Consider the following 14,163-nt stretch of genomic DNA (forward strand, 5'->3'; position numbering starts at 1 on the left):
ATGGACATTCACTAAAGAACCAGAAGATTCTTAAAACTAGTGAATTTTGTTGTGCTGCATGTTCTCAGGGAAAGTTAATATTAAGGCCATCACCAGTAAAGATTGGATTTGAGTCCCCTGAATTCCTATAAAGGATTCAAGGTGATATATGTGGGCCTATTCATCCACCATGTGGATCTTTTAGATATTTTATTGTCCTAATAGACGCATCTTCGAGATGGTCACATGTGTGCTTATTGTCTTCTCGCAACTTGGCGTTTGCGATATTACTGGCTCAAATTATTCAATTAAAAGCACAATTTCCAGAAAATCCAATCAAAGCAATTCGTCTTGATAATGCTGGTGAATTTACTTCACAAGCTTTTGATTCTTATTGTATGGCTAATTGAATAAGTGTTGAATCCAGTAGCTTATGTTCACACACAAAATGAGTTAGCAGAATCACTTATTAAATGCCTCCAATTAATTGCTAGACTCTTACTTATGAGAACAAATATCCCAACCTCGGTTTGGGGGCATACTGTTTTACATGTTACAGCACTTATTCGTTTGAGGCCAACGAGTTACCATCAGTTCTCTCCTATGCAATTAGCTTTTGGCCAGCAGCCAAATGTCTTTCATTTAAGAATATTTGGGTGTGCGATATATGTTCCCATTGCACCACCTAATCACACCAAAATGGGACCCTAAAGAAAATTGGAAATATATGTCGGATATGATTCTCCCTCTATAGTGAGGTATCTTGAGATACAAACTAGAGATGTATTTAAAGCCCGGTTTGTGGATTGTTATTTTGATGAATCAAAATTTCCAACATTATGGGGAGAGAATAAGCTTCCTAAAAAGGAACTTAATTGAAATGCATCATCGTTGATGCATTTAGATCCTCGATCAGGGCAATGTGAACTTGAAGTTCAAAAGATTATACATTTGTAAAGAATAGCAAATGAATTACCTGATGCATTTTTCGATACAAAAACGATAACCAAGTCCTATATACCAGCGGAAAATGCTCCAATTCGAATTGATGTCCCAGTTGGACAAATTGCCACCGAAGAAAATACACGCCAGAAGTGTGACAGGCCTGTCGGTTCCAAAGATAAAAATCCTTGAAAGAGAAAAGAGGTAAATAATATTCCTGTTGAAAAAGACATAGTAGAGACACCTGCAGTTGTCCAAAATTCTGATATAGTGTTAATGCCAGAAGACGTTCAGGTACCTGAAAATTGTGAAAATGACGAGATCTCGATAAATTATGTCTTTACAGGAAAGAAATGGGACCGAAATAAGACAATTGTCAATGAAATATTTGTATATAACGTGGCATTAAATATCATGCATGAAAGTAAGGATCTTGAGCCAAGATCAGTCGAAGAATGTCGACTAAGGAATGATTGGCCAAAATGGAAAGAAGCCATGAAGGCTGAGTTAGACTCACTTGCAAAACGTGAAGTCTTTGGACCTGTATTCTGTACACCAGAAGATGTAAAACCTGTTGGATACCGGTGGGTAGAAACGGATCCAGAAATGTTGTTATGGGGGGCCAATAATATATATAATAAAAAATATATGCAAATAAATTATAATGTAAGATGAATTATAAAAATATACAGATAGAGAATATATATTTAAAGTATAAAAAAATGTGTACTTTTTACTAACGAAGTGGTACACGTCGATTCTTCATATCATAAAATTCATCGATAATAGAATCTGTGTCAAATTTTTCAGCAATCTTTTTCTCAATGTAAATCAAAAGACAATTAGCAAGCAATTCATCTTCCATTTTTGTTTCTGAGTCTATTCTTCACAATATTCATAGCTGAAAAAGATCTCTCAGTTGTAGCAGTTGAAACAGGGAGAGTTAATACCAAGCGAATCAAACGATCAATCAAAGAATATGTTAAAGACTTTCCTGTCTTTGTTAATCCTTGACATAACTCCGAAATTGTGCACAAGTTAGTTAATTCAGCATGATTAGGAACATCAAGTTCATAATGTTGAGCTTGCATTCTAATGTGAAATTTCTCTTGGTCACTGAAGTCACCTGGATAAAACCGTTCTACTAATTCACATACTTTGTTGACACTGAAGAACTTATAATTATCTCTGGGATCTAAAGTTGAACTTAAAGTAAGCAATTCCACCATATTATCGTTGAATCTTCCATTAAGCTCTTGCAACTGTGTATCAATTACAGCTAGAAATAAATTAACGGTATTGATGCTCCACTGAAATTTGATCAACAATTTTGCGAGTTTGGCCTCTTCTAGGAATATGCAATGCATTCATATCAGGAACTTCAACTTCATGTTTCTCACAAAATAGTATAACTTCTTTTATGAAAGCCTCCCAACTTGATTCTCTCATTCTTTGGATTAAAGTCTTGGTAGTAGAAGCCAGAGTTAAAGCATTCAATATGTCTTGATTTTTTCGTTGCAAAGCTTGACAAAGATCATGACTAACTTCCAAAATATTTCTCATCAAATGCAAAACAAAGACAAATTCAAAGGATGTGATAGCATCATAAGCAGCACTAACATCACCACGAGTGGAGAAATTACCTTCTTCGGTGCTTTTTTCAAGAACTTCACAAGTAGCATCAAACATGCATAACAAGCTACGTACAGAATTCAAATGAGACCCCCCCATCTAGTATCTCCAGCTCTTTGCAAAGTACCAATTTGATTAAGTCCACTACCTGTCACAATTTGATCATTGGCAATTAAGTTTGCAATATTATTTGCTTGAGCAACCCTTAACTGATCATGACGTTTAGGAGAAACAGTCACAACATTCACAATTAGAGTAAGTTTTGAAAAGAATTGATGAACATAACAAACTTCTTTGGCTGCAGAAACAAGTGCTAATTGTAATCGATGAGCAAGACAATGAATGTAATAAGCAAAAGGACAATCTTTCAGAAATAGAGCTTGCAATCCATTCCATTCACCACGCATATTACTAGCTCCATCGTACCCTTGTCCCCTAAGATTTTGGACATCAAGATTATGACGAGAAAGAACTGATGAAATTTCTGTTTTCAATGTCAAAGAACATGTATCAGAAACATGTATAAGATCAAAAAATCTTTCTTGAACACAACCGTGCTTGTCTACAAATCTTAAAACCACAGACATTTGTTCTCGCTTTGACTCATCTCTTGCTTCATCAATAATTATACAAAATTTAGAATCACCAATTTCTTCTCGAATTGTTGCACGCACTTTTCTAGCAAAGATATGCAATATATCTTTCTGAACACCGGGAGATATATATTGAGCATTCCCAGGAGCATTTTCAAGGACAACATTATTATCATTCTGATTACAGGAAACTAAAAGCTTAATTAACTCAATAAAATTTCCCCTATTCAAAGATCCAGGACTTTCATCATCGCCTCTAAATGCACATGCTTGAAATGCAAGCCATCGAATAGCATTAATAGATGTCTTCAACCTTAAACGGTTATTTGCAATAGTTTCATCACTATGCCTATCAAGAACTTTGTCTATATGCTTAGATTGAGCCATTAAATCATCACAAGATTTCACACATAAATTATGAGGAGAATTAGGAATAGAACCCTCGTGACATACAAATGCACAATTTACCCGATTGTTTACTTTCTTCCAATTACTAAATCCTAACTCTGAAAATGCATTTTTTTCCATCATTGCGAGCACCATAATGTTTACCAAACAAGTAGCAAGGCAAACAATAAGCAGCATCTTTTTCTGGTGAATATTCTAACCAACTTGAAAATTTCTTAAACCAAGAAGATTGAAAATATCGACGATGATTGTTATTACCAGAAGCTGGATAGCTAATATTTGTTGGTTGGTATGGCCAGCTATTATGTATGCTCTACGAATCTTATCATGTTCATTGACATTATACCGCCAAATTGGACGTCGCTTTCCTGGATCCCTTTCTAGTAAAGAGATATCAACATCTCTTTCTAATCTTGGTACTTTGGTTTCATGTTGATGTGTATTTTGAGTAAGATTAGAGAGCTCACTTACTTGAACTTCTTGTGAAATAAAATTTGAGGGTTGACTTGTTTGAACTCCAACATTATCAGTAGCTTTTCTCTTAAAAATTGCATCAATTTTACTTTGCTTTTTCATCATAAAATGTTCTAATTTCTTTTTACCTGAAAAAAAAAACTCAAAAAATTATATACTTACATAAATAAACAAAATCTAAGTATTTTTTATTAATTAAATATCAATAATAATAATTTTTTTACTAAATTACTATCAATTATTCAATTTCATTAAAAAATAAAATAAAAAAAAGAGAAAATAAATCTCAAAATTAAAATGAATACCTTGTGTTTGATATGAATATATTATATATGATTGAAATATAAAAATAACACTATACACTAGATAGTTACCTTGGGAATGGGCGAATGGCAGTGGCACTGAGATAGTGATTTGGTGAGTGCAGCGTGACTTGCGAGGAAATAGCACAGGAGAATTAGGAAATAGAATAGAAAACGTGAACAAACAAAATTAATTTTAGGGATTTGAAAAATTTTAAAAGTTATTATGTTTTATTTGGGTTGGGACGTTGGGTTAAGCTTTCTATTACCTTTTTTTTTTAAAGCTGGGGGGGCCAGGCCTCTACTTGCCCCCCCATACATCCGTCCCTGCCGGTGGGTATTTGTGAGAAAACGAAATGAGAAAAATGAAGTTGTGCGCTACAAAGTCCGACTTGTGGCACAATTTTTTTCACAAAGGCCCGGTATAGATTATGAAGAAACGTATTCCCTATAGTGGATGCGATAACATTGCGTTATTTGGTCAGTTTATCTGCATATCATAAACTGCATATGCATTTAATGGATGTGGTAACAGCCTATTTGTACGGCTCATTAGATTGGGATATCTATATGAAAGTCCCTGAAGGACTAAAGATATCTAAACTATCCAGTAAATATTCGCAAGGGTTATACTCAGTTAAATTGCAAAGATCTTTATATGGTCTAAAGCAATTTAAACGAATGTGGTATAATGGTCTTACTGAGTATCTGGCCAAAAACGGATTTAAGAATGATGATATCTGCCCGTGTGTTTTCATAAAGAAATCTGCATCTGGATTCATTATAATTGCTGTGTACGTTGATGATATAAATATCATTAGGACTCCTGAAGAGATTCCAACAATTATAAAAACTCTAAAAGAAGAGTTTGAGATGAAAGATCTTGGAAGGACTAAATTTTATCTTGGCCTACAGATCAAGCATATAAAAAATGGGATCTTTATTCATCAAACAACATACACAGAAAAGATCTTGAAAAGATTTTATATGGATAAATCACATCCATTAAGTACCCCAATGATAGTAAGATCTTTGGATGTGGAGAAGGATCAATTCTGTCCTAAAGAAGAGAATGAAGATATCCTTGGTCCTGAAGTACCATATCTTAGTGCCATTGGAGCGCTAATGTATCTTGCTGATAATACGCGACCTGACATTTCATTCGTGGTGAATTTACTAGCAAGGTATAGTTCCTCTCCAACCAGAAGACATTGGAGTAGAATCAAACAAATCTTTCGATATCTTCATGGAACGGTTGATATGTGATTGTTTTATCCATATGAATCCAAGTCATAGTTAGTTGGCTATGCTGATGCTGGATACTTGTCTGATCTGCACAAAGGAAGATCTCAAATAGGATACCTGTTCACATATGGTGGAACAGCTATATCATGCAGGTCCACGAAATAGACGATTGCGGCAATATCCTCTAATCATGCCGAAATACTAGCGATACATGAAGCTAGTCGCGAGTGTTTTTGGCTGAGGAGTCTGATTTAATATATTCTGTCATTATGTGGACTGATTGATCATAAGATAGCTCCAATTTTCCTGTTTGAAGATAATACTGCATGCATTGCTCAACTTAAGAGTGGATACATCAAAGGTGATAGAACAAAGCATATTTCTCCCAAATTCTTCTTCACTCATGATCTTCAAAATTAATAGACAATTGATATCTAACAGATCCGCTCAAGTGATAATCTGGCATATTTATTCACAAAGTCACTCCCAAAATCCTCTTTGGAAAAATTGGTACATCAAATTGGGATGCACCGATTTCGAGACATTAAATGATGTTAGCAAGAGGGGGAGACTGTACTCTTTTTTCCTTGGTCAGATTTTTTTCTAGTGAATTTTTCTTGACAATGTTTTTAATGAGGTAGTCCCATCACTAAAGGATATTGTACTCTTTTTCCTTCACTAAGGTTTTTTTTCACTGAATATTTCTTTAGTAAGGCTTTAACGAGGCAATAATTCTAAATGGTCATCCAATGGGGAGTGTTGTGATAAGGATGACAATGTGGATGCTCATTTATGATGGACGGTCTAACATTCTCAATAGTGAATGAATTAAATGAGAATTTGAAAACATGACATTTTTACATGTATAAATAGAAGATAGAAGCAATAAAATATCATTCTCTCTTTATACATAGTTTCTCTCTCTCTTTTCGTTGTTACATATAAATATACGAATCATCTTTATTGAGCTAATTATATTAATGCTAAGATCTTTTATCAACACTTCTTTATTTTATATTATATCTTCTTTATTTATTTATTTAGTTGTTTTACAATAGTACATACACTAATCACATAATATTATATAAAAAAAATAACTGTAAAAATGATCATTCAAAAAAATGGCTATGATATTATATAAACTATTTAGGCTCAAATTAACTCAAACTCCGATTATAAAGCTATTCACAAATCGAATTTAAACCGACTTAATTTACTTCTATCCCTAGACACTGTTCCTCCACAAAAGGAACCATTAGACTTAGACGAAGCTACCGAATTTCTTTCGAACCAACGAATGAGGATCAAGCACAGAAAAAAAGGTGGATTCATTAGCAGCGTGGCACTTGCACCACCAACAGTTCGAAGGGTAAGAATTAAGGAACTACCTACCGAAAAGAGCAATAAACATATGACACGGGTAGAATAAAACATGTTTCATAATCACACAGAGAGTGCGGCATTATGCATAATGTAGATGTAGATTATGAATGAAGGATCTTTCTCATCGAAAATTATTTGTTTAACTTAACAAATCAATGAATAAATGAATGCCACCATCAATATATTCTAGAACATCCTAAATTTTGTATTCTAAATCTTCCATCTGGCTCTACTTTTTTTTTTCAAAATTTTCTTTCCCTTTCCAACTTTCCTCCTTAATGATAAGGATTATATACACTCTGCCACCACACGCCTAAAACATGGTTGAAGGACAATGTATCATGTATGTATCTATCTAGATCTACCTAACAACGTGAGAAGCATTTGCAGTTGGTGTTGGTGTTTGACATATACAATCAGGTAAAGGATTCGAATAAAATGCTTCTTCAGATCGAAACCTGTCCAACCCTTTTGTTCCTGAAATGGGCCCTTTCCTCTTCCTTAACAAGCCTTGCCTGTCCAACAAACAAAAGGTTATTCCCTTGATCAGCATGTCATAATCATAATCATAACTTGAGAGAGAAATGTATGTGAAACAGTGTCATGACTCATTTATCATTGGATCGATTGAATTCAATGTAAAACAAATACACCTAACATAACTTGCCGAAAAAACCAAATATCATGTGCTGAAAAAAAAAGACAATTCTCTAGATGCTAGACAACATACATGACAAGCTGATAATATTCCCACCTAACCCCAAGTTGGAGACTTCTTACCAATGAGTCTTTGAGATCTACTAGTTTTTGCCTTGGTCATAAACTGATGAACTCAATAGATGCTAAACTTAAGCAGATGGGATTAAATTCAAGTATTACCTATCGACAAGTGGGGAAACAGAAGAGTAGATTTTACAATGATAAGTACTAAAACAGAAAATCATAAAATCATACTGGAACTTATCTAACAACTGAAAGAACTATACATAAGATTACTTTAAGTATGTATGAATGCTTATACCTTTTTTGGTGAAGATCAATAATTTTATTTGATAGATTTATCCCCTCTGTCATTTTTCCATTAGCTAGTTTATCAAAGAGACGAACAAGGGCTTTCCTGTTTAAAAGCAGTGATCATAATCAGAAGAGAATTGTCATGGATGAACTAGATAGGGTAACATCAATTGCAAAAATGCAAAACATGATCTGCTAATGAAGAGACAACCTTACCTATCCGGAGAAATTGACCTTCCACGGCTGAGAAAACGACGATGACCTTCGACAGCCCTGGCCATGTTTCCGGGGTAAGAGTGTACAAAAACATCACTTTCGACCGATACAATATAGTCAAGAGCAGCCATTTGAGATGCATGGATGGAAAAGGGTTCAAGCTCCTCAACGGAAGCAAGCTTTTCCTGAAATCAGAGCATGATAATAATGTATTGTATTCCTCTTAATTAAAAAAAACTTATAATACACCAGATCCGGCTCGGTTATTGATAGAGTGAATAGATTCTGCCATTTCTTGAGATCTCTCTTCTGATTCAAAATCATGGAATCCTCTCATTGAAATCATGACAATAACTAAATGGTTTGAAACTAGAGCTGAATCAGAGGTAAAATGTCTCCAAAGGCAGAGGAGCATGGTTATACTATGGATTTGACCCTATAAACCTAACAAACAACTCAATATTGATAAATATATTAAAACTGTAAAACCGCTTTAGACTTGATATATCAAGAGAAAGATCAGTTCATACCTTGCTCATTAACAATGGATACCGCGATCGCAGTTCAGCCATATGCAACTCACCCCCATATATTTCTCCAGCAGCAATGTATATTGGAGTACTTGAAGGGTATCCTAGAGCAGTAAGAAAAATTCCAACTTCTTTTGGAGTTAAGGGGCAAAGTCCTTTTGACCTCTCTTCAATGGGATCAATGTGCTTCCTCTTCCAATATGCAGTGTGCTCTCTACAAGTTTCACACAAGATTATAATCTTCAAACAATCACGAATCATAGAAAGACATGAGATTTACATAATGTCATAAAATCATTCTGAGGAATCTATACCTGATAATCCTTAACTCTTCAGCTTCGGCGGTAGATAAATCATGTGTGCAACCACTAAATGCAAGCATATCCTTCTCATAGCGTAAATGTAACGCGATATAAGGACCAAATGATCTCATTCTCTCCACCAAAATCTACCAATAAGCCGAAAAATATTTTAAAGAAATGGATAGAGCACATAAAAGTCAACTGGAGTTTAGGATCTCCTTATATACCTTCCCCATTTGTTCAATTCGAGGAGAGAAACGAAGAGCTTCAAAACAAGTTCGGCAGCGAAGCTTCTGAATATCCGAAGGTAGTTTGTTATTTGCCAACCGAGAATCAGTTTTGGAAGCTCGAATAACCTAACGAGTTTGTCAATAACAGGTTGATTGCACAATATGTTAGGAATTAAGGTAAGTAAAATATTCACATGAAACTTTGAGTAGTAAGTATCAATAGATTTAAACCAAAACATACTTTGTAAAAATCCCACATGGAAGCAATCTCATTCTCATAGTAATCCATTGTAGACCAGCTTTTGAATTGGATCACCATTTTGGTGGCATGAACTAGATTTTTAGGTAGCTTCTTAATGATTTTTACATCATTAGCTAAAGAATTAATGAACCACTCTTCATCAAAGATATCAGAGAAATTGCTGCAAAACAAAAAGGGGACTATAAAATCTAATTATAACCAGAATCCAAAAAATAGAGAGAACTTTTAACTCAAACATAACAGAAGTTAATCAGCTACCTATTGTCCTGCCAAAATGATTTCTTGTCAAGTTCCGGAATTACAAGAGTGGCGTTTATGATGCGAGCTACAACTACCATATCACATATCTGCAGCGAAGGAAACAAACTTTTACCACTAAAATTTAAAAACTAGTCCAAAATCAATGTATATAGACTTTATCTACAATCAAATATCAAATATTTGTAAATGAAAGCTGACTCAAGAGATAGAAATCAGACCCCGGTACGCATTTGGTTGAGACCTCCATTTGTATGAACTAAAAGGTAACCTCTAGATTCGGGATAAGCTGGATGAACATTCAACCTGTCAAGGAGTTACCAAAGGAAATTATACTTGAAAATTTGCAACAGAAGTTTAGAATTCTTACTTGTATAATTAGGAGTAGGCTTAGTGCAGGGCAGAAAGCCATGATTTGGTGGAGGCTTCCACAGTTTCTCATAATCTGAATCCCATCTTGAATCATTCAACTGTAAAAAAAAAAAGAGTCAGAACACTGAAGTTGAAAATTTTGTTTGCCATGATTTATAATATTCACCAAGATACACAACACCTCAAAATAGCTGAGAATCACTAAACCTCAAAAAAACTCAAATTTAAAAGGTTGAATGAGTGAAAATTAACCACTTTAATTCGTTTCTAACACTGCATATTCTAATTCTTGTTATTAATTTGATCACATTCTCAGAATCCAAAGAAATCATAATAAATCAGCTAAAAACCTTGGAAGCAGCAAATGTAGCCTTGGATAAATACGGCGGCGCTTGCTCTCTCGTCCATCTTTGCGGATCATGAAACTGTCAAATTTTTTGAAATTGATAAAAAAAAAACGGACGAAATAAACTAAAAATAATATTTTGATCGCTAAGGATCAAACCAAATACTATACAAAACTTGCAAAATAATAAATTCCCTTGAAAATCCCACATAAACCAAATATAGACAAAGAAATGGCAATCTTCAAGTCAAGAACACACAGAAAAATTGAAAACCTTTCAATAATAATAATAATAATAATAATAATAATAATAATAATAATAACGGCAAGGTATGCTCATTCTAGCAGAGAAGAATTACGGTTAGAGAAAATGATGGGAATTGCGAGAAAAAATCTAAACAGAGGAATAAAAGAAGGAGAAGAAAACGAAACAAACCGCGGGAAACTTGTCAGTGAAGTAGTTACGATGAGAGTGAGAGGAAGACGAAGAAGAAGAAGAAGATGGAACTTGAACATGGACGAATAAGAGAGTGGTAACCGCTAAGAAGGATACGGTGGCAATCAGTAACCTCCTCAGGATGGCAAATGGAACCGCCACGCGCCTCGGCAGTTGTATCACCGTTAGTGGCGGTTGTGCAGAGTTTGCGGCTTTTCTGTGTTCATTTGAACGGCCATCGCTACAATAACACATTATTGCTTTTGTTGAAATTGATGCACTCGATTCTCAGCAATGAACAGAGAAAAACGAGAGAGACAACCTGGGATTCTCTCTCGGGGTTTTTGCTATTGCTAATGCATGCTCTGCACTCAAACGCCACGCACCAAGGTATAAAATAAGGTTTACTTTTTTTTTTTTATTTCTCTTTTAAAAAATATTTTGATTTAAAAACACATTCGATACGACATACGAGCAGCAGTTATTTCGTTAGATACCAATGCATAATTGGATCTATATGTAAATCTTTTCTTATGTCAAAATTATTTTCAAAAAAAATAAAAATAAATAAATGTGGTGCACTTTCCGTTCTATTTGGTCATCGTGGCATTCATTGCACAAGTAGGGCAAATTAATGAAATTATAGAATATAAAGTATATAAATTATATTATTTATTATGAATTTAAGGGTGATTATATTTATAGCAGCTTCAAAAACCCAATTTCTTTTGTTTTTTTTTTTTAAATCTAGATAACTAGATACAAAATAGAACTAGCTACATTAGTCCTGTTTAGTTATAACATGTATTTAAGTGAGAATTGAACTCATGATTCTTTCTCCATGCTTAGCTTATTGTGCTGGCAATTGACTAATTGAGTCACTTCATATTGTTACTGATACGTATACATATTGTTTTGTTTCTTTTTTAATAAAAAGAGCTCAACACACTAAAGTGGAGCATGTTAGAATAAAGAGTACAACAAAATACAAGATACTAAGTACAAATAAAAAGGTATAATCTATTATCATTTTTAGCATTGTCATCAACAACTAAACGGATTAACACTACACCATTTTTTGTAACTCAAAAACGACCTACACTACAAAAGAGGCCTATGATCACGATAAAAAATCGTGACCATAGCTAGTAAAAAAGGTGACCATAGATCTATGATTACGGTTTTGGACCTATGGTCACGGTTTTTTACCGTGGCCTATTCCGCCGTGGCCATAGGTTTATGGTCATGGTTTTTTTACCTATGATCACGGTACCAATTTTCAAATTTTGACACTTTAGGTCACAGTTTTTTACCGTGACTATAAGGCAATCTATGCTCACGCACAAAAACCGTGACCATAGCCTCTATGGTCACCCCTCCTTAAAACCGTGACCATAGCTTCTATGGTCACCGCTTCTCAAAACCGTGATCATAGCCTTATCTCTGGTCACAGTTTTGGCCGTGACCATAGTCATATCTATGGTCACCTCTCCTCAAAACCGTGACCATAGGTTATCTATGGTCACCGTATTTTAAAATGGTGACCATAGCCTGTTCTGTTTTATGAGCTTTAATTTTTTTAAAGCATAATCACATTCCAAAATGATGATAATCGCAAAATAAATCCAAGAACAAGAAATTTAAATCATAAAAATTTCATTATAAGATAGATATGTTTAATTTTTATTCTAAACAACACAAATAAAAATAGAGTGTAATTTATCCAATTACATGTAATACCTCAAAAAGTACAGAACACATCAAAATATTACATTTACATAACTAAGGTCATTGTAAGACCCATCCCATGTCATATTTGTATGGAACATATTTTCTTCATCACATCATGTCTTCCTGCTAGCAAAATAAATAAATATGTTAGAACAGAGCAAAAATGCTTTTGATGATGCAGTAGATATGCAGCAAACTAAGGCTATAAGATAAACTATGCTTATTTAGTTTCTTGCTTTTGGAACTTTGCAAGTTATATTTGTTGTAGTAACTCGTTGAGTTTTTTCATTGGTCAAAATAAATAAATAATAAAAAAGAACTAATTTCCATTATTAACACAGGAGGAAGATAAAATAAAGGAGTTTTAAACTTTTTTCTTATTTGATTTTGCATTTAGTTAGCAAGTAAGCTGCTAAAATAAGGTTGACTAATTCGTGTATTGAAACTAAGTTACTAGTAGTATAAGTGAACAAATTAAGAAAGGGAATAGAGAAATATAGAAATAGTTAAGAGGATAAGAATTAAGAGGATAAGAATTAAGACCATAACGAAATAAACATGATAGACTTTCCGTTTTTCATCATTAGACATTAAAGCCATTACTAGGTCATCAAATAAACACGAGAAAGGGAAAATCTTACCTTGTAGTTGTTCTTTACTTCAGAAACTGAAAAGTTATTTTCTTCTACTGCTTCAATGTCTGATTCACACAGCTGCATGCAATAAACATGAAGAACAAAGAGAGTTAACAGTAAATCCAATTTAAGCTGACGTATAGCATTTGATGGAGAAAACAAGCAGCGACAAACAACCTAAACCAACAATTTGTGGCTTCTAGTTGAACTGTTCAAAGTTGTTTACAAATTGATATTAAATAATACAATATCATTTTCTCAAATGTTGTTGCTTAATCAAATCAACAATTCCGACATGTGTGGAAACAAAAATAACGAATGAGTACAGATGCTTGCCTTCCTTCGCTTTGTATCCCTGCCTTCATCTTTTTGTATGTCCTCTATAGCTTTATCAACCTATCAAAGAATTGTACACACAAATAGTCAGTAAAATTTGAAAAGAGACAGGTTTGATTAAGTTCAATAACAAAAAAAATTGGAAAAGAAAGAATAACTCATTATACTGGCATCACAAATTAACTTTGCTCTCCGACATAATCTCTCTCAACATTCAGTATTCTGACGAAACAAAAAACGTGCCAAACTTCACCTCAATAAAGTTGATACAAAAATCTCATCATAAGCTTCAAAATTCAAATTGCAATATTAACAAACTTAACTCATTGTTCACTGGTTGCATCATATAATATATAAAAGAAAAATATCTATTTATATTTTTCTTGAAATTTTGGGAAGGAGAGGAGGGGATGTTCTTAAGATTGAAACTGATCCGGTCGTTACAAATTCAACATCATAAATCGGTATTATCGCTCATAACTCGGCACTAATCAGATCATTACTCAGAAAGATGACGTTATAGTTCGGCATTTTAAG

The 14,163-nt window shown here is 33.9% G+C and overlaps 2 protein-coding genes across 2 annotated transcripts; both read right to left on the bottom strand.

Annotated features, from left to right (window-relative positions):
* Positions 1-2,633: 2,633 nt before the first annotated feature.
* LOC130945466 (uncharacterized) lies at positions 2,634-3,674 on the bottom strand. Its single transcript, XM_057874177.1, has one exon. It carries the CDS (start codon positions 3,672-3,674, stop codon positions 2,634-2,636), a length of 1,041 nt encoding a protein of 346 aa, XP_057730160.1.
* A 3,408-nt stretch (positions 3,675-7,082) lies between these two features.
* LOC130946788 (O-fucosyltransferase 7-like) lies at positions 7,083-11,266 on the bottom strand. Its single transcript, XM_057875632.1, has 12 exons — positions 10,925-11,266; positions 10,493-10,567; positions 10,141-10,240; positions 9,992-10,059; positions 9,771-9,859; positions 9,492-9,672; positions 9,248-9,376; positions 9,033-9,166; positions 8,719-8,932; positions 8,189-8,373; positions 7,980-8,075; positions 7,083-7,473 (listed from the first exon to the last, which is right to left on the bottom strand). Exons 1-12 carry the CDS (start codon positions 11,177-11,179, stop codon positions 7,320-7,322), a joined length of 1,680 nt encoding a protein of 559 aa, XP_057731615.1. The 5' UTR covers positions 11,180-11,266; the 3' UTR covers positions 7,083-7,319.
* Between the last annotated feature and the right edge of the window lie 2,897 nt (positions 11,267-14,163).

Source organism: Arachis stenosperma, chromosome 8 (assembly GCF_014773155.1).
Source record: "Arachis stenosperma cultivar V10309 chromosome 8, arast.V10309.gnm1.PFL2, whole genome shotgun sequence".
Lineage (NCBI taxonomy): Eukaryota > Viridiplantae > Streptophyta > Magnoliopsida > Fabales > Fabaceae > Arachis > Arachis stenosperma.

Excerpts from the sequence above, each read along its gene's own strand:
- LOC130945466 (XM_057874177.1), bottom strand. The coding sequence starts at position 3,674 with ATGGAAAAAAATGCATTTTCAGAGTTAGGATTTAGTAATTGGAAGAAA.
- LOC130946788 (XM_057875632.1), bottom strand. The coding sequence starts at position 11,179 with ATGTGTTATTGTAGCGATGGCCGTTCAAATGAACACAGAAAAGCCGCA. Across the intron at positions 10,060-10,140 it reads GCCTACTCCTAATTATACAA|CTTATCCCGAATCTAGAGGT; the intron begins GTAAGAATTCTA and ends ATGTTCATCCAG. Across the intron at positions 9,377-9,491 it reads CCATGTGGGATTTTTACAAA|GTTATTCGAGCTTCCAAAAC; the intron begins GTATGTTTTGGT and ends CAAACTCGTTAG.